At 41.7% G+C, this 20,232-nt stretch overlaps 1 protein-coding gene across 17 annotated transcripts in view; it reads right to left on the bottom strand.

Annotated features, from left to right (window-relative positions):
* Positions 1-20,232, bottom strand: part of PTPN13 (protein tyrosine phosphatase non-receptor type 13) — a 184,377-nt gene that overhangs the window by 96,006 nt on the left and 68,139 nt on the right. For all 17 annotated transcript variants that reach the window (XM_043545414.1, XM_037896821.2, XM_043545416.1 and 14 more), the window contains 2 exons: positions 16,184-16,369; positions 12,967-13,060 (listed from right to left, as the gene is read on the bottom strand). In XM_043545414.1, the coding sequence (XP_043401349.1) occupies positions 12,967-13,060; positions 16,184-16,369 (280 nt within the window). The remainder of the gene's footprint in view (positions 1-12,966; positions 13,061-16,183; positions 16,370-20,232) is intronic.

Below are 20,232 nucleotides of genomic sequence, written 5' to 3'. Positions count from 1 at the left end.
CTGCAGCAGATGCAAACTTGGGTGGGTGCACTTTGGCAACAAGTCAACTCATAAACTTTAGAAATGTATTTCAGTATTTTCACTATTTATTTAAGATTCTTGGGGGTGGGGGGGAGGAAACACACATCAAAGTGAAATCACCAACTTTACCATCCCCACCCCCAAAGTTTCAATTCTAAAAGTCAGATTTTTATCTGGAAAAATTGCTTTTGCATTACTTCACCTTATTGTTTTACTTTCCAAATCAGACTGCCTAAACTGAAATTAAATGCATGCAGTAAATCTAGCGAAAGAATGATGTTAAAGGAAAATGAGGAATGCCCCCACCCCACCCTCCAAAAAAAGGATGGCTATGACTCCCATGTAACACTTTTATTATATTTCAGGACAACTTATGAACCATGTAGGCCCAATTCAAGAAAGTATCCCTGTTCGAGAAGGCAATTAAGCTTGCACATGTTTAAGTGCTTTCCTGAACTGGGGCCATAATAGCAAACACTGAGTCCAGGCATATTATAACCACCAATTAGGTTCCCATACAGCAGCAAGCATGTCTATTGTACATTGACGGAGAGTGCCATAAGGGACTGTGACCTGTACAAATATAGGAATGAGAAAGCTTGAGTGGGAAGAGACGGGCATCAACCTCAAGCGTTGATTGTCTATTGTAGGTAGTAGGTGGTACAATACTCCCTACAACAGACTCCCTGGCAAGCCCTACTAGATGCTCTGTTAAAACCAAAGGCTCAGCAATGAGGAGACTAACTCTTGACCTCAGCATATGGGAATGTTTCCCATTCCTTAACTCCCATGCACACTTGATCTTTCCTCGAAAGGAGGAGTGAGTGCCCTAACCAATATCTCATCATCAGGGACTGGGAGAATGCTCATGGCTGCAGCATTGCCACTCATTTGGTAATTATATGGACAGGAGAGGAGATGAGCTATCTTGACAGAAAGCAGTGCATGAAGTGGATGCCTGATAGACGCCCATTTCCACACTGCTATTCCATTCTGCTGATTGGGATGCTTAGAACACCATTTTTAAACGATTCACACATTGACTTTTGCTGCCCGTGTTTGCCTTTAACATATGACCAGAGGGAAATCAGTGCTGGCCTTAGCATTTAGACATTAATCTACAAAACAGTTTCACTCCAATCTCCTGTGATTACATCACAAAGCACAGGATGGGGCTGAGGATTTTTGGGAAGGGTTGTGTAAATGTTTGTTTGCATCCTCCTAAATCTTCAGTCTGCCACCAGGCCACCCTGTTGCAAGAGGAATGGAGAACCACCAGCTTACATTGAGGCCTGTATTGTAATACTGAAGCGGGGGGGGGAAAAAAGCGAAGGAACAGTTCTTCATCTAAACTGGGATTTTTTTGCACTTTCGTTGAATTTTAAGTATTCCCCCCCCTTTCCTGCATTTCACTGTGGATCACAGAACAAACAGCAATATTATTGTAACACAAGTGCTCAAAATATCACCCCTTTCCCCACAAGCTCACAGCTGTAAAAACATAATAAAGTTAAAAAAATCACTGCTCTTGCTTATTGCCTCCCTAGATGTCTTTATTCCTTTTTATTTCTTCCTGTTCTGCAACTCATTCTACATTGTTTTTCTCCCTGCTATTCTTTTCTTCCCAATTCGTATTCCTACTCTGCTCTCCACCCCCTTGCTCTCCCCTATATTGTATTTTCTCTTCCTCCTTAGTCTCATCTTTTGTTCCTCATCCCATCATTCTCACCTGGTCTCCTCACACTGTACCTTTAAGGTCTTCCCCACCACATACACACGCTAATTCCAAATGAGCACTGACTGAACTAGTATGTAATTCTTTTCAAGCAGCTGTTTAATAGTCATCACTACAGCGATGTAGTTATTAACCCCATTTTACAGATGGGAAAATTAGGTGACTTGGCCAAAGCCACAGAAGGATTCCAAACCAAGATGAGAATACACTTGCTTAGGTCTGTAGACAATGCTGACCCTTACACATGACAGTCACTTTTCTTATCCTCTATAGAAATGCTATTTTGAAACTACTTATATCAAGACTCTTTAGAGGGCCATAGCAGATCTGTCTCATGCAGTTTCATAGCCACAGATCCATTTCTCCAGCTAATCAATTGGTAGGCTGTCTATTATAGCACAGAGGCTAGTATTGCCATAAAATAAAACATCTTTTCCCTCCATTCAGTTTAAGTCAGCACTATGGATTTGGTTTAACATGGTCTTTATCCTCGTGATTTGATCACTCTAGCTGTAGGAGAAAGTTTATTTATTTATTGTACACTCTTGGCTTTTAACTGTGTGCACCATCACCACTTTAAAATACTGGAAAGATTATGAGGGAAAGCCACATATGAGGATTAAATATCCAACACAGAGAAGAAAGGGAATTTGGCTGGATAAGACCAGGATTGTGCACTTTTGTGCCTCTGAAGTAGAGTGAAAGATGACATACTTACTGTGACCTTCTTAGCCTAAATCTAAATTATTAACAGGAAATGGAAGATGGATGGTCTGGTGGTTACATTTGTGGACTGGGACTCTGGAAACCTAGTTTCAGTTTCCTGATCTGCCACTGACATTTTGTGTGACCTTGGATAAGTCATTTAGTTGCTCTCTGCCTCAGTTTCCCATTCACAAAATGGAAGGATAGTACTCCCCTACCTCACAGTGGTATTGCAGGGACAACACATGAATAATTGTGAGGCATTCAGGTACTTCATTGTTGACCATATAAGTATGTTGATCATATAAGTACGTATGATAGACCACTCAGCCTTTCCCCCAAATTACCCTTGGAAGACTCAGATGCCAGGGATGGGGGGGAAGGAGCAGCAGATTATAGCCTCCCTTATCACCTTTAGCACAGAGGTTAGTACACTCACCTAGGAGGTGGGAGACCAAGGTTCAATTTCCCTCTCTGCCTGATGCAAAGAAGGGATTTGAACTTAGGTCTCCCACATGCTAGGTGAATACCCTAACCTCTAGGATACATAAGCATTCGCTTTCCCTGTCCCAATGACTATTAGGTCATTATGAATGACAATGAATAGTCATTGAGCTAGGAAAAAAGAGTGAGATTGACTCTGCAACTCCCCTGCAACGATATCCACATTTGCAAATTTCTGTGGTACAATTACTACCGAAAGGCCAAATTCTGCCATCTTTACTCACACTAAGTAGAACAATGCTCTCCAAGTAGTCTCACTGATTTCCCTCCAAGCATGAGTGCCAGACTCTGGCCCTAAACAAGCTCCATATATTAGTCTGCCTCCAGCGGTGCATTAACTGTGCAGTACAGGCAATTGATCAGATGTTATGTAACTGTGGATGCTGTCAATGCAGTTTATCTGACAGTTCTAGAATGCAGGCTATATTTATTCTCATTGAGTGAATTTAGTTCAAGCCTTTTAAAACAACACTTTACCCTATCTTTTTTTTTCCCTGGCCAACATAAAATATATTTTCCTATTCAGGCATATGATTACATCTTTTGTCTATACATAGCTATCAGTGTGGCACTGGAAGCTCTGTAAAGAGGAAGTGATTACACTAAAGTTTAAAAAGATCTCCCAGACCAGCTATCATTGCAGGATGCAAACAGAAAAATCCTTGTCACAAAACAAGCAGCTAGTCACTCAAATGAGAGGGGGAAGCTCTTAAAAGAAGTTGAATTTACAGTCCCTTAGGGGCAGACTGGGAGCCAGAAAGGAGATAATGAGCCAGATGTGGCCTGGGGGTTGCTTGCTGGAAACATCCCCCCCATCCCGCACCCTTTTTTTTGTTGTTGAGAAATCCCAAGTAACAGATTAAAGTTACTGCATTCCTTGTAAAAAGAAAAGGAGTACTAGTGGCACCTTAGAGACTAACCAATTTATTTGAGCATAAGCTTTCGTGAGCTAATGCTCACGAAATGCCTAAATGGTCACATCGCTTCCCTCTTGATATCCAAGGATACCAAATGCTGACGGTATCTCGGACTAATGCCTAAATGGTCACATCGCTTCCCTCTTGATATCCAAGGATACCAAAAGTTGACGAATGAATGCGTCCAATGAAGTGCGCTGTAGCTCACGAAAGCTTATGCTCAAATAAATTAGTCTCTAAGGTGCCACTAGTACTCCTTTTCTTTTTGTGAATACAGACTAACACGGCTGCTACTCTGAAACCTGCATTCCTTGTAGAGAACGTGAGCTGGGAGAAATTACTCTTTGAAGAGCTGAGAGTAAAAAGTGGCAAGAATGCAAACCTTTTAGCCCTGCACATGTTTTGCACTAGAACAGATGTTATGAAGGAAGCAAAGAACTCCAGGATTTTGTGTAGCTGAGAAATTGATTCTGCTAACACTTCACCAAGCAGCATTTTGGCTTTATAACCTCACTTGCCCTCTCAGTATCCCTTCTAGAATTTAATTGGATAATTGTTCTTTTCTCTGAGATATGTGAGAGATACGTGCTCTTCTCGGACTAATGCCTAAATGGTCACATCGCTTCCCTCTTGATATCCAAGGATACCAAAAGTTGACGAAGGTCACACAGCTGGTCAGTTCCAGCACCAAGTCATTTTACATATCTGCCACTATTTCTCCCCTTGCCTTTTGTCTGTCTTCTCTATTTAGGTTCTGAAATCTTCAGGGAAGGCACCATCTCTTACTATGTGTTTGCCTAACAGTACCCGAATCTCCGCTGGGAACTCAAAGCACCACTGTGACACAAATAAGAAAAAAGGGCCTGGATTTCAAATCCTTTACTGGCTTGCTATTTGTTTTGCAAGACTCATGAAGATATTCTCCACCTACACATTTCTGGTTTTTTAATGCTGAAAAAAAGATGACAGTGCCAGAGAATAAGTTTCTGAATAAACTACTCTGCCATATTTACTGTTATCTAAAAAACAATAAACTTGGGTTTAGCAGGAAACAGTTTAGAATGAATTATGCCAGTTCAAATATGTGGAGGACACCAAGTAACTTGATTTCTTTGCAGACTGATTGCTGCCTTTTCTTCTCCTCAATAAAAGAACTAAAACAGGTTATTAAAAAAAATCTCCTTGCCTCCCGAACAAACAGGCACAGCTATACATTACAAACTTTTGCTGACAGTTTTTGCTGAGTGGCTAAATGAAAGAAAAAAAATAATCAGGAGACCACTAATTAAGCAGTACAGTTTTCATATAGAAATGTCATCTCATTTGTTCCTTTGATGTTATAAACACTTTAATGATCACCTTTCGGATGCATCTGCTATTTTTACAGCTTGTAATTATAGCATGCAATTCAATGGAGAGTGTCGACACCTAAGATTTCATCCAGGACTGCTGAATCATTTCCTGCCCTACTGTAATACATTCAGGCACACACAAAGATAAGGCTGCTCACTTTGACGAGTCCCTTAGAAATGATTGCTCACTTTATACAGTGGCCATATATTCTCTTAGGGTAGTCGAGGGTTGAGAGTTTGCTGGATAACCCACCCCCAATTAAAAGAAAAGGAGTACTTGTGGCACCTTAGAGACTAACAAATTTATTTGAGCATAAGCTTTTGTGAGCTACAGCTCACTGATCTTAGCATCCTAAACACATCAATGGTAAGTCGGAGAAATTTGTGGATGGGAAGAAAGAGAAAAGAAACAAGCAGAGGAAGCATCTTTAAAGAGAGAAAGACAGTCCTCCAAGAGACACTTTTCCTCCTCCCTCTTGCTCTTACAGCCCAGCGATAAGAGTTTCAACACGGCAGATAAATAGATGAGGACAATGGCCAAGATTTCCCTAACAATTAGAGCTCAACAGATAGGACCTGATTTAAATAAGTGAGTGGATGGGCTCCTGAGTGTGCCTGAAGCCCCAGTAACTTTAAAAGGGCTCTGCACAGATGGTTCTATAGATTAGTTTAGATGGGACACAAAATCAGGCTGCATTTTTGGTTTCTTGGTGGCTGAACAGACAGCCAAGAAATAGGTCCATGGCATGAATACTCATGGTTTTGAGTATAAAACTCATTATCTGCAAATATTTCCCAATATTTACTTGAAGTTTATTTCTCCCACTTTCCCTGCCAAGAAATTCATTCACTAGGATATTAATATTAATGGACAGGGAATCTAAAAGAGTAGCAAAGACAAACCAGGTAAAGTGAATTCAATTTTTTATTGGAGTGAATATTCACATTTAAAAAAAAATAGCAATAGTTTTTTGTTTTGTTTTTAAAGGAGTAACAACGTAGAAAAAGAAAATGCTAAAAACATTCTATGCATTTTAGGAGTGCAAAAATATTTGATTTATACAACTGAAGTGGGAAATATTTTGAGATATTTGCCCAGCAGTAGCTATTATGTCATGGCAACTGGGATTTGAACTGAGGAAACTAGCTTGTGAACTGATCAGAAGGCCAATGGTTTTCAAAGATTTTGCAGAAAGATCTGGAAATTACATGACAAATGTCAACCTAAGCATATTTCTCAATTCAGCACATCAATCTACTAATTCATGAATTCCGTCTTTGGAAACAGAAATTAGTTATTTGTGCATAACAACACTTCAGCATTCTCAAGCTGATAGTGTATATCTCGTGACACATCTATATATTATATTAGTTCCATGTGTGACAAATTTTCCTAATGACTTCCACACTGAACAATTCAGTCTCAAGTCCACACAAATGATAAACTGTATAATATAAAAAGGAGATAGGACAACATTGTCCTTTATTTACTTTTCTAAAGCACATTTGTATATTGGCTTTCTACTCAAAGTTCCTCACTCCAGGACTATCATTAATGTAATTGGTACTAAATTCAAGTACTTGCTTTGCCAGAGGCTGGAAGCTCTACCCTTAAAGGAAGCTGAGCTACACTGATATTGACAGAATTAGTACCAATGATAGGAACTGTTGTATCGACCAGTCAAGGTACTAACAAGCTTCAACAGGACTTTATTTTCAAAGTGGAAACCTCTTTTCCAAGCTGCTGCTGCACCCTCTGTAGCACTCTCTCCCAGGCTCTCAACTCCTCCCCTCTCCTTCCTGTTTCCTGTCCTTTCAGACTCCCAACAGCCAGTGCTCCCAATTCTAATAATTACAAGCAACATCTAACCAAAACAAGGAACATAGCGATAAAAATAGAAAAACCAAAGGTATAAATTCTCTGGAGTCTACTGCAGTCTGGTTGTCATTCAGTAAGTTACTGTATAATCATCTCTATTCACTCCTTGCTAGTTTTTAAATGGTTAAATGCCAAATTGGAACCGAGAATTATTCTCATTCAGGGTTACTATCCTGATTCCGTATTCCCCAGGAACTGAATACGGTGGGAATCAGGTACAGCAGCTACCAAAGAGAAGGAGAACCTGTAAATTGGAAGATGGTGTTGAGAGCAAGACGTACTGAAGAACAGAACTGAAAGCTAGCACCAGGAGGTGAAGGATCGGGAGAAGACACTGGGAATCTGGAGGGCATGCACCGTAGGCAGAAGAAAAAGATTACTCGAGATTTGAACACAATGTGGACCAGGCAGGAAAACCAGCGTGGGAGCAGGACAAGCAGCCAACAGACGGAGAAAAGAAAGGAATCTGGGTTCGTCTCTTAAAAGACAGGGAAGGAAAAAGGACTTAATATAGTAAGAACACAGTTATTTTGTTTTTTACGTCTGAGGGAATTCTGGCCAAAAAATTAAAAATTGTGGGCACAATATTTTAAAATTCTGCAAATTTTATTTGTCAAGAAATAAATGTGGCTCCAGCATGGCAGTGGGGAGCACAGGCCCCTGACTGCATTGAGATGGGAGATCACCCTGAAGCCCCCACCTTCCTCAGTACAGGGACTTAGGGCCGTCCCTAGCCATTTTGGTGCCCCAAGCCTCCATGGGGGTAAGGGGGGAAAAGACGAGCCCCAGGCCTCCGCGGGGGAGGGGGCTGGTGGGCAGGGGGGAACCGCCCCTCAGCATTCACCAGCAGAGCAGGCTGAGGCCGGGTCGCTCCACTTACCACCACCAGTGAGTGCAGGCTCGACCGCTGCTGGAGTCCTCAGGGGAGTGGGGGTGGGGCGGGGGCAGAGCAGGGGCAGGGGCTATGGGGAAGAGGCAGAGCAGGGGCTGGAGCAGCACGCAGCTGCGCAGGGCACCAGGAAATGTGGTGCCCCAAGTTTCCTGGTGCCCTACGCAGCTGCGTGCTTTGCATATGGGTAGGGATGGCCCTGCAGGGACTTGGCAGTTATGCCATAATCATAACAATATCACTGTGAAGAATATGGGGCGTAGTGTCATAGGGGTGACCATGGGCTCAGTTTTTTGGGGGGATTGACACAGTGTAAGGGCTGGGCCTGCCCCAGAAACAGCCCGGGGCCCTGCCTCTCTGTGCTAGTGTGAATGTCCAGGCTCAGCCAAGCAGGATCCAAGTGTGGAAGGGTTTAGTGTGGGGAGATCCAGGTTTCTGTGGGGGGCAATCTGGGTGTGGGCGGCTCAGTGGGAGATCTGGATGCACAGGGGCTCGTTGGCGGGTTCCAGGTGCAGGGACAGTGGGACTCTGCAGGGGATCCAGGAGAAGGTGGTTGGGGCTCAGCAGGCAGGGTCTGGGTGTGGGGGGCTTAATAGGGCGGGTCCAGGTGCTGGGGGAGTGGGGCTTGATGGGTGGGGGTCCAGGTGCAGCTGGTTGAGGATCAGTGGGGTCTGGGTATGAGGGGCTCGTCAGAGGGGTCTAGGTGGGGGGAGGTGGGGCTTGTCAGGGTGAGGGTTCAATGGGCCTACTTAACGGGGGAGCCCCAGCTGCTGCTGAGGGGATGCTGCATGCTGGGCTCCCGCTTCCCCTATTCTTCTCCATCCCCCTCCCCTCACTCCCACATTCCCTTCCCCCTGCCCTATTCCACCCCCCTTCCTTCCCCACTGGCTCTTCCTCCCCCGCTTACCCAGCTCCGCCCCAGGCACTCACTGTTGCACAGAAAACAGGAAGGCTCCCAGCACACAGAAGGGGAGCATGACTGGCACTAGGACTCAGGAGGTGGCGTTCAGCTGCTCAGTCAGCAGAGCTGAGAGACAGCCTCCTCCAGCTGGGCAGCTCCGTGCTTGCAGAAATGAGGGGCGGGGGGGGGGGGGGGGAGGGCAGTGGCATGTAACCCTGTGTGCCTACCATGCCTCACCTCTGTTTGGGGGGGGCAATCCCCCCAAAAAACTGAGCCCATGGTCACCTCTATGACACTACGCCCCATATTCTTCACAGAGATATTGTTATGATATGATTATGGCATAACGATGACGTATTTTATAGAAGATAAGTCATGTGAGATGTCATTGAAAAGGTTAGGATTTACTGAATATGATTATCCTATTTGTATGCAAGGATCATGAAGTTAGGAATATTGTCTATGCATCTATTACAAATGTGTTTAGACCTGGAGAACGCCCACCAGGCAGAATGCACTCAGTCTAGATGGCGAGCTGGGAAGGGCCATTAGGGAGAACAATAGGTCTTAGAAGATGCTAATCTCCCATCAGTGAGCCTTCCTGAGGATGCTACAAACAGCCTCCTAGACATAACTGCTGTGGCCCTACAGGGACATGTGACCAAGTCACCCAGCCCTGGACTCCATCTTGGAATACCAGTGTTTTTCCACGGAAAGGCATGGGAACCAACTAAGCCTGGAGACAAAGGGTACCCACCATATGCAAAAGCTATTTAAGACTGGGGAGTGACCTCATCATGGTTCTTCTTCACTGACTCCCCACCTGAGAAGATTGCTGGAAACACCTGAGAAACAAGGACAGAACTGAGAGAGGGAGCGAATTTCATGAGCTTACGCTGCACAGTTCTCTGTGCAGTGCAAGACAGTATAATTTTGGGTTGACCCTTCAAAGGGGTGTGTGCACTTGAGTAACTGGGCAGTTCCTTAGCTGAGCCTTCCCATGCAGAGCGGATCTCAACATCTGTGTGAAGGTGCAGCTGGGTGTGTCTCCACCTGTATGTGCGCTGGAAGGGGACTGAGAGCCTATCACAGCAGTACAGTGTAAAGGGAGCTCAGGCTGGTGGGTCAGGTGGGCTCAGTGGTACCCCGGTTCCAAGTGGGAACCCATCAGAGCCCCCCCACCCCCGACACGCAGCTTCCCTTTGGTTCCCTGCCATTTTCTGCAGGGAAGCACAGGAATTCTGTGGGGGGGGGGGCGGGAGGGATGGGGCATTTTCTGCTGGTGTACAGTCACGCAGAATCCCCCCAGGAGTAAAAGTTTTTATAGCCAGGGGGAACATTATCCATATAACACCAGCCTAGCACAGAAGTGGGTTTGGTAGCTGAAATACACTCTCACAAGTTGATAGCACCATCTGTCCAGAGAGGGGAAAGAGACACACAAGAACTATTTCTTGAATTAATCCTTTGAGAGTCAGATTTTGAGGGAGGTGAATGGATTTTGCTCACTCTACAACAGTGACGCCTGGACATTCAAAATGATGTCAAGCATTTATACAGCACCCAAAGCATTCTAAGTGCTTGTCATCTGAATGTATGGGAGCCAAAGGATGGTTCCACTTCTTTTGCTTATTCATTTTTTCCTGTCTTCTCTTCTCTTTCATTCACTCTTTTTTCAGAAAGCTTCTTTTCTCTCTTTCTGTGGTGTGGTTTGAGAGGTGGGTATTTTGTAATCTTGGGAAGGATCAACAACACTTTAGGTCTTTGCATAATGGAATGGCTCCAGGGAATTATAACGAGACAGTGAGCATTTCATCACCTACGTATAACTGGCTCAAACCTGGTCCATCTGAAAGCTGGCTGGTGGTCTATATGAAATATACTGGAGGTCTCAACCACCTCTCATCCCACATCCATATCACAAAAATCCCTACAATTGCATTGCTGGTGGAGATCTTACAGAAGGGCAAGGACTGAAAGGACATAGTCACTGAATCACATTGTCACTCCTCCTTCTCAGGTTGAGGTACGTTAAGTGAGGACTATACACTACTTTCTATTTAACCAGGTTCTTATATGAGCCTTATCATCACAGTACCTGCTGCTACCATGATGTACTTGCTCTGTGGATAGAGAACTTTAGTTTCCAGGGCTGTCAGTCCAGCACCTTCCATAAAGCACTACATGCACTTGGTGCGTGTGGGGATGTAAATAGCATGGGCTCATTAGACAATGTGACATCCCCTGGATAGGGGGACATGGCACAGAAGAGGAGTACTGACTTGGATCAAGAGTCCCTTACCAACTTGAGGGTGGTGAGCTTGCTTACAGAGAGTGGCTGTGTAACGTCGACTCTTCCACCTCAAGGAAATCCTAATGAACACTCTTCTTCACTCCAGGAGACCGCAAGATAAATCAGCACTAAAAGAATCCTGTTATTTTTGGCATCTTGGAGCGTACAACGCAGGGTATGAAGCCAAGTGAGGGCAAAGTGGCCAGCCAAACCTTTAACTCTGCAGAACCTCAGGGAGCCAGATGCTGCATTTCAGCTGAACTTTCTGAGTAAATATTTTTTTAAAAATTCCCTTCTCAACAAGTTCAGAGGAGCAGGTATCATATGTACCAAGTGATGCAGAGAAAGCAGGGTAAGCGGAAGAATATCCTGTCCTATGTTGTTTTACAAATAAATCACACAGGTTACAGTGGGAAAACACCTGTTAGATTATCTCATCCTTCCCCTGCAAATACAAGGCATATTCCCTAGAGAGAGGACATGCTAGAAATTAAACAGATACTATTGCACACTAGAACTGAGCCAGAAACCCATGAAGATGCTATAACAAGGTGGCTTGTTATAGTACCAATCTCTGAAGTTAAGCAGTAAAACCCAAATATAACTATGTTAACAACAAAGCTTAAGACTGTAAAGACATAAAATTACTTCTGCTAAAGACAGTCTTATAAGTTGTGTGTATATGAACAAAAAGAAACAATCCAAACAAATAGGAAATACACACTCACTTGAGAAGAAGAGATTTTAAGTTAAGGACAATTCTATTTCTTGTGGTGGTAGGGAAACAAACAAATGTTGCAAAAAAAACTAAGGTACTAAGTACAGTACTATATTATGGCTGTAGAAACCAGTGACAGTAGGGCACGCGCGAGAGTGAGAAAGAAGGGATACTGCATCATCAACTGTTCCTAAAGGCATACTGCCAATAGAGGACAGCAGGAAAAAAAATCAGCAAAGGAGGGCTCTTAAGAGAAACTTCTTTGGAAGAGAAGCCTACCATTCCCTCTCAGCACCTAGCCCTGAAGCTCCAGTCAGTAAAGAATGGTTGCAGGGCCATGGTCCTGCCTAGTTTTGCCTTCTTTGTGGTTTCTAGCACTACTGGCGATCCTAGTAGCTATCTTGATGCTTGTAATCCCTTCCAGGCTACTATGTTTTTTAAACAACACAAAAGTAAAATATATAAGAGCTGAACAACAGAGAGTAAAATACTTTTGTACCCTGTTTGGTAGTGGCAGATGGGCAAAGACTGACAGTAACATGTGAAGAGTTGAACACCCTATGTACCTTCTGTGAAATGATAAATCTAAGCAATTGTGTCTATTCCCTGTTTGAGAAGTGAGTAGCAACTGCTGGTAGCGAGATACTACATTTGCATGCATGTATTTTTAGGCGAGAATTGACCATTATGATAATTTAGTCTGGACTCCTGTACGATGCAGGAAAAATATGAGTCCTGGTTCAAACCCATAATTTCTGGTTGACCTAGAACATAATTTTTAGAAACATCTAGTCTTGATTTAAAAATTTCAGGTGATGGCGAATTGGTAAATTGTTCCAGTGGTTAATTATTCTTTATCAAATATCTCACTCTAGATACCTGGCATGTGAGTGAGCCCAAGCTCAACACACAGTTTGATTGCATGTCTTTAAAAATTATGTTCTACACAATTCTTATTCACCTGCTATCAATGGGACAGTCATTTGGCTGGCTAAGAATCCTAGATTTCTTCCACAAGGCTTTCATCATCTTGACCACCAAGGAGCATTTACCTGTGGGAAGTCCCTTCCCTCTCAGCCTATCCCGAATGGCCTGGCTTCTGTCTGTCTGTAATTTTCTTTCTCCATTGCAGGAAAGCTGATCGACCTGTAAACAGGCAGTAATACAAAGTCAAGTGTTCTGAAAAGACCACGTTAGCATGAAGACTGGATATTTCAGGACAAAAGGCTAGCACATTTAGCAGGACATTGCCTTTCTCAGGCAAATAAACGTTCAACAGAAGTAATATCCAATATTTACATTAGGTTGTCTGTGGAAATTCAGAATTTCTTCACTGAATTGGGATTATCAATTTGGATTTCCCCCAGGGATATCTTTTAGGAACCCTTCCCTTATTAGTATCACTTTAGCAATATTTGTTCAATACATGTTTGGCATACTTTCCCCCCCAAATAAACAGAAAATAACTCCATAAATCTACAACATAAATATGTTCTATTACAGTAAATTGGAACTAGAAGAATTAAAATAGCTTTAGATATTCCATGATGTGCATTTTCAGGGTTAATTTGCCACGTTATGGTTTGTACCTACTATTAAATGCAAGCTTATGGATGACATTTTAGGCTGGTACCCACAGTAGCTATGTTGGATGCCCATACAGTAGCTTTAATAATTTCAGAAAAATGTTTCCTTCAGTGTTTCCATAATTCAAAGAACAAAAAAGGAAATTCCAACTCTTGAGATATTTTATCGCAACTTCCACACTTTTAAAAAAAAGTTAATTCAATACATATATTTATCTGATTCTGGATACTTGCACACAAATAATTCAAAGAATCTCTTTAAATTGCACTGATAATTTTTACCCTAGCCTTTCTGTAAATTAGAAACTAACTAAGGAATTAGCATTGAAGCTTGTGAAAAATCAAACTACTTTCTATCTAGTACAATTACAATGCACCCCAACTAATATTAAATAGATTCAATCAGTGATCTCCCCACTCACCCTTTACAAAATATTTTAAAAAGTAAATGCACCCAATGACATTTTAAAATGTTTTACATTTCAATGGATGATTTTCTATACAGTTCAAGAGGAAACATTTACAGTACAACAATGCCTAATCAGGGTCAACAGATATGTACAGGAACACATTTCTAAACTGGATGCTCTATATAATCCTGAGCAAGAGCAGCATAGTTTCCATATATAAATAGTGTATGTACATCATTAAGTCAACTTTTCAAAAGATATGTACAGAAACAAACAGCAACGGGACCTATTTGCGTACACTGGAATGAAACTGGGGAGTGAAGACTAGCCCAAAGCATAAAGAAAACAACTGCACCACAAGGTCACCAACATTCTGATGATACCCGGTTCTATTTTCCTTTCTTGCTTAGTGTGAACAGTGTAGTCTCAGATATTCCAATGACTTGGTGAAACAGGGAGATGGATGAAAGATAGCTGGCTAAGACTCTGTTCAGGCAAAACATAGGTGATGTTGATTGGTAGAGGGAAACACAAGAACTAGCAGAATCTCAACAAGCAACACCTCAACTGAAGTTTTTTTTAACACCCCTCCCACTTATTAAGATGGTGCACAAACGGGCTTTTGATGGATTCACCTTTGATCCTGGAACTTCCAGATAAGCATTTTCAGCCACTACTATCTTCTCCACCGATGCTGGCCAAGATAAAGGGCTGGTGAAAGTCATTTACATCTTTGTTGCCTCCAGGCTAATGCTACTCTAATGCACTATTAGCTGGGACTGACTATGAAAGCCATATGGCAATTAAGACTGATACAACACAGATCAACTCACTTGCTAAGAAAGAGACATCATACAAGACCACTCACACTAGTGCTCTGCACTCTACTGGTTCTTCTCTATCTAGGTCAGAGTCCAACCCTATTTTAAAAGCTCTGAATCTGCTGGGGCCTGATTGTCTCAATTACTGCCTCTTGCTCTGCATTGTAGAAGAACAGCTACATTGAGTTACCAGGGAGGAGCGCAGATACCACATTGATGATCACTGGAGAGAGACAGACTCAGCTGCCATGCTTAGGCTGACCGAGACCAGAGTATGCCCCACAGCACACTCTCTGGAGGGCCCGTGGGTATGGAATCAGTGATGGCTGGAGATTCAACTGAGCCAGAGTCGTATCTCTTCATGCAGCAATTTACCAACCAGATTAGAAAGGCCCTGACAGCACTGGACTCTCCCATCACAAGAAACAGGATGTCAAGCAATGTACTTTTCTGTGATCATACTGGTGGCATGTGTCCAGGGAGCCATTTTTACACCAGTGTAATAACTCATTGAGTTCCAAAGGGTTGAAGCAGTATAATACTGTAGTAACACAGCAGTGAATCAGAACCACAGTATCCAAGACCTATGGTCCAGCAATTCTGTAGAAATACTTTGCTTGAGTTGTCTGATTGCCATTAGAGATAATTTATAAATGAAAAATACTGGGAGAAGTACTGTTTGGCACCATTAACGGTTAGTAAGTTCCATTTCTATTCAGAGTCCTAAAATTATTTAACCAGCCCATGAATATGTTGTAACATTGTAGCGAAGGGAGAGGTTGCCAGTCAGGAATGGTAACTTTGTGAGATAAATTAATGTAGTTTCTTTTACATATGAAAATAGCAAGTGCGTGTGGCATAATAATATGAATTCCCTGTCAGTAATAATGGCTGACAGCTGGGTAGAATCACAGAAGAACTCGGAAGTCTGGTGACAGATTCCCTTATTTCCTTCAATAAACAACTGTCCATAACAGAATTTAAAAAGCATATGCGAAATCCAGTTAGCTAAAACAAGTGTGTTCAACACCTGCCCCATAGCATCTATTCAAATTTTTGTTTTTTATAATCACAATTTCCTATTTTTAAAAAAATGTATCTCCCCATTACTGTGTGGAAGACTCAACACAACGAGAAACTGACCTTACCAGGGAAACTGCAAAACTGACGATATATAGTGTTGCCAAATGCATAAAGTAAACTAACAAAAATTAGAGAACACAATGTTTTCCGTTAATCTTTCAGTAATTGCTCTTTCTGGTGCTGCTTGTGATAAAAGCAGGTAAAATACATTCAGACAGAAGTGTAATTTTTAGACTGAGTGTCCCTTTAATATAAGTTGGGAAAAATTACAAACAAGAAGCAAGAATGGTTGGAGAGAGACTTTGAACCAATTTCTTCACTATGTTTTTGCAATTCTCAGTTATTGCTCAACTGCTTGTAAACACTTACCCCAGAGAGGCTTCCCAGAACCAGTTTAACCAACTGTTTCACATATGAGAAAGAAGGTGCACAATTACTGTTCCTTATGTGGGCACTGCAGGCATCCAGAACCGTTCGTACAGACACACGGGCATAAATGACATCTTCACACATGCCAAGCAGTATGCTGTTTAGGTGATCCCCAAGCTTGATAGGCTGATTACAAAGGAGAGGAGGAATAAAAAAAAAAAACAACACTTAAATATCTATCAAACACATATGCAAATGGATTGATTTTCTAAAGCTTCAATACTAATTCATTTTGGTACTTCTGAAAATTCCACCTGATATGCTCCATCTCAAACACAACTCATTGGTAGGGAAAGCAGTATGATCTAGTGGTTATCCAGGGGACTGCAATTCAGGATCCTAGATCTAAATGCTGGCTCTGTCACTAGCCTGTTTCATCTTGGGCTATTCACACAATCTGTAAACCAAGTATAATAATACTTGTCTACCAAGGACATTAGGGCTAATTAATATTTTTAAAACACAGACAGTCTTGAATAATAGCTATATTCATTGTAACTGCTAACTATAAGGGGCCTGGAGACAGTATTTGCAGGAACTTGCTGATGAGATCTGACAAGTATACTAAAAAGGCTTCTATAATCCTTTAGCTAGTCCAAGATTTTACTTCAACTGGATTTGTACTTGCATATTCCAGAAAGGTGTAGGATTGACTCGCCAAGTCCCTTATGGCTAGCAATTATATTGGAGATGGCATTTATTATCAAGATTATCAAATATTTAAAAATTCTTTCCAGAGTCCAGAAAAGTTTTTAGATATTATTAGAAAAGGGTAAGGACTCAGGGAGCAAAGTAATTGGCTAAATAAGTGAAGCCCTGCAATTATGGGACAACACCCATAGGGTTGGGAACTATTTAGCCTTAATTTCTTCCCATCCAAACAGTCAATCCTATCATATTCTAAGTGGAATAACACTCCAAGCTATGCAGTAGTCAGTGATAACACCACTTCCCAGATACTGCAGACACTTGGCCTTCAGCACTGTGTCTCACTACGCACCCAAGGTGGGCGGTTATCAAAGAAATACATGCCCTGTCGTGTGTTGTTCTTTACTGAGCACATTAAGTTTCACAGTATTTCTTTCCATTTATTTTTAAGCTTACTATAAAAATTTGTTCAGCATCAGCCTCATTTAACATACAGCATTAATATAGGCTTTTACCATATACACACTAATAGGCACTATTGTCTTTCAATACATTTTTTTTATGGGAACAGTTTTTCTCTCTCTCTCAAATCACAGAAATCATTCTTGCATGAAACCTGATACACAGCAAAGAACCTAAAACAACATATCCATCAGCTAAGAACATCAACAAAGATTTATAAATTGTACATCTTACATCTGTGTTACAATGGAAAAGCTTCCAGGATTAAAGACAAATTAAATGGTGAAGATTTAAGTATTTTAACTTTTTATAAAGCTAGACCTTTGAGCTCTACTGGAATGTTAGCTACTAGCACTTACCACATACTTACAGTAGGGTAAGATAAATCTACCAGATGAAAGTTGATCTATTCTAGGGTGACAACAGTTGATTTTCTTTTTAAAGTAGCTGAAGTGCTCACAACAGCTATAGCCAATTCCCTCCATGTTTCCATTGTACCTTTCTGTCTTCAGTAGCTCGTAACTTTCTAAAACATTCACCTTTTGGGCTGAAATTATCCATACCTGGTCTCTGCCTCAGGGTGATTCCACCCCCCTCTTTCTCCCATTTCTTCAGATTATAAAGTAGAGCAGGTCAGCTGATTTTGAGAATGAAGGAAAAGGGAAAAGCCCACAACACTTTCCCCATTACAAAAACATTCTGCAATCTATACTGATATTACACATACACACACACGAGACAAAGAAAAAAGCAGTCTATAGTAGGGGTATATTATAAGCGACAGCCAGGGCTGAGCCAGGGGTTACAGAACTGCTGTGTAGCAACGCACACCCCCTCAGGCATATGGGAGCAGATGATCCATCCTTTTAATGAGCACAGTTTGCTCTCTCCCATATAATCCCTGTTCTGCTGGACGATGCGTATGCAGGAGTAGAGTCACAGTCTTTACCTTTATGGAATCTAGTGTCATTACCCACACTAGGACTCTTCAAATCCTGACCATCAAGCATATAAAGGACAGGGGATTGGGCGTAGTCCCAGAAGTGGAGCCCAAAAGAGCAGGGAGATCTTTGCATCCTCTTCCCCCAACTTGTACACCCACATGGGGTCAGCCACAATCTGGCCCTTACCTTTAACGTACAGAATGAAGGAAAGAATCGCAAGCCCCTCAGAGCAGGGATGGTCTTTTTGTCCTATGTTCGTACAATGTTTAGCACAATGGGGTCACGGTCCATGGGCTCTAGGGCATGACCGTAATACAAATAATAAATAATAATAATTGGTCTTTGATCTCATGGTTAAGGCACAGGATTGGGAATCAATTCCAGGTCTGCCACAAACTAGCAGGATGACATTGGGCAAGTTACAGCCTCTCTCTGAGTCTCAGTTTGCCATAGGTAAAATGGGGTTCATAATACTCTCACATTTTTGTCAGTCTTGTCTATTTAAAGTGTTAATTCTTCGGAATGGGGACTGACTCTTATTACGGAACTCACCTACTACAATGCAGCCATGATCTCTGTTGGCATCTCAAGGTGCTATGGTTATATAAATAATATTGAAGGAATACATTTTTCTAAAAATATCCTAGTAGTTACAGAATATATCAATACTATCATGAAAGAGATGACACTTTGTAAACGCCAGAAGCATGTGCTTTGAATGAAGAAGTCAATGACAATCTGTAACCACCCAAAGAGTCCGTTAGCACAGCATAATGAACTTCTGGATGAAACTCTTCAGAGCATGCTTTGTTTTTCCATTCTAACCAAATGATCCCTGCATGCAACTAGATAACTCTTTGGTTTTGGGAGGAAATAATGGTTTTTAAAATTGTAGGTTTTCTTTTTTAGGCTATAATATCACCAAAGCCACAATACAGTTACAGTAATGAAAGCATTCATTATAAATCCCTATGTTCAATAGCTAGTTTTTCCCAAAAATTCAGCTATTAGGGCTGAAATACGTCAGTGCTTGAATCCTAATCAAAGGAGTAACTGCCGTCACTGCCTTTGAAAATCTCTCCCTTTATTTCTTCATAACACTGTATCAACAGCTTTCTCCATTTAATTAATAGTAATAATAATACATCTTTTAGCAGCTGAGTAAGTTTTGTGCTGAAACCTGTTTTTTCACCCACATCTGAGCAGGAGTCAGGCCAAACGTATAATATCTGCATATCCCTACCTCATCACTGAATGTACTTTCTGGATACAGACTCCTAATTTTTCAGTCTCCTCCAACCATTTCAGCTATTGACTTGAAGTGTAGTTGTTGTGTGGGTTTTTTTTTTTGTTTTATTTTTTGTTTCCTAAGATGAAAGAGCTCTGGAAGAAGATGAGTCAAATGCTAAAGAGTAAATCCTCCCAAACCTGACTGAAGGAGTTCTGACAGGTGCACATACTGTATACGAGATAATCAAATTGAGCAATGAGGTTAAGCTCTAACCAGGCCATAACTGTGTCTGAAGATGCTGGCAAGTCAACAGCAAAGAAGTCTACTCCCTATTCTCAACAAGTACTCTCCCTTCAGAGGCAGTCATGTAATGAATTCACCCAAACATGCCTACCTTAGGCTCACAGAAATTATATTCGGGCCAAATGGAGCACAGTGGTTAGTATCTTTTTAAGTAAATCACAAATACTTTTTTACTATACAGCATTAAAGAAATTTCAATATGACAAACAAAAAGCAACCCACTTTAGAATCCCTTAATAAAACAGATATACGATTTTTCTTCTGATAGGTTCACAGCATGATATACAAGCAAGTTGTTTTTTATAAGCCTCAAACAGCTGTGGTTCATTGGGAGACATAAGGGCAAAGTTGACTTCACATAACTTCAAAGTGGAAGACAATGCCAGTGCTTTCCCCGCTTC

Source organism: Chelonia mydas, chromosome 4 (genome assembly GCF_015237465.2).
Source record: "Chelonia mydas isolate rCheMyd1 chromosome 4, rCheMyd1.pri.v2, whole genome shotgun sequence".
Taxonomy (NCBI): domain Eukaryota; kingdom Metazoa; phylum Chordata; order Testudines; family Cheloniidae; genus Chelonia; species Chelonia mydas.
Note: the sequence above shows the minus strand (reverse complement) of the source record. Positions and strands in the feature narration are given on the sequence as shown.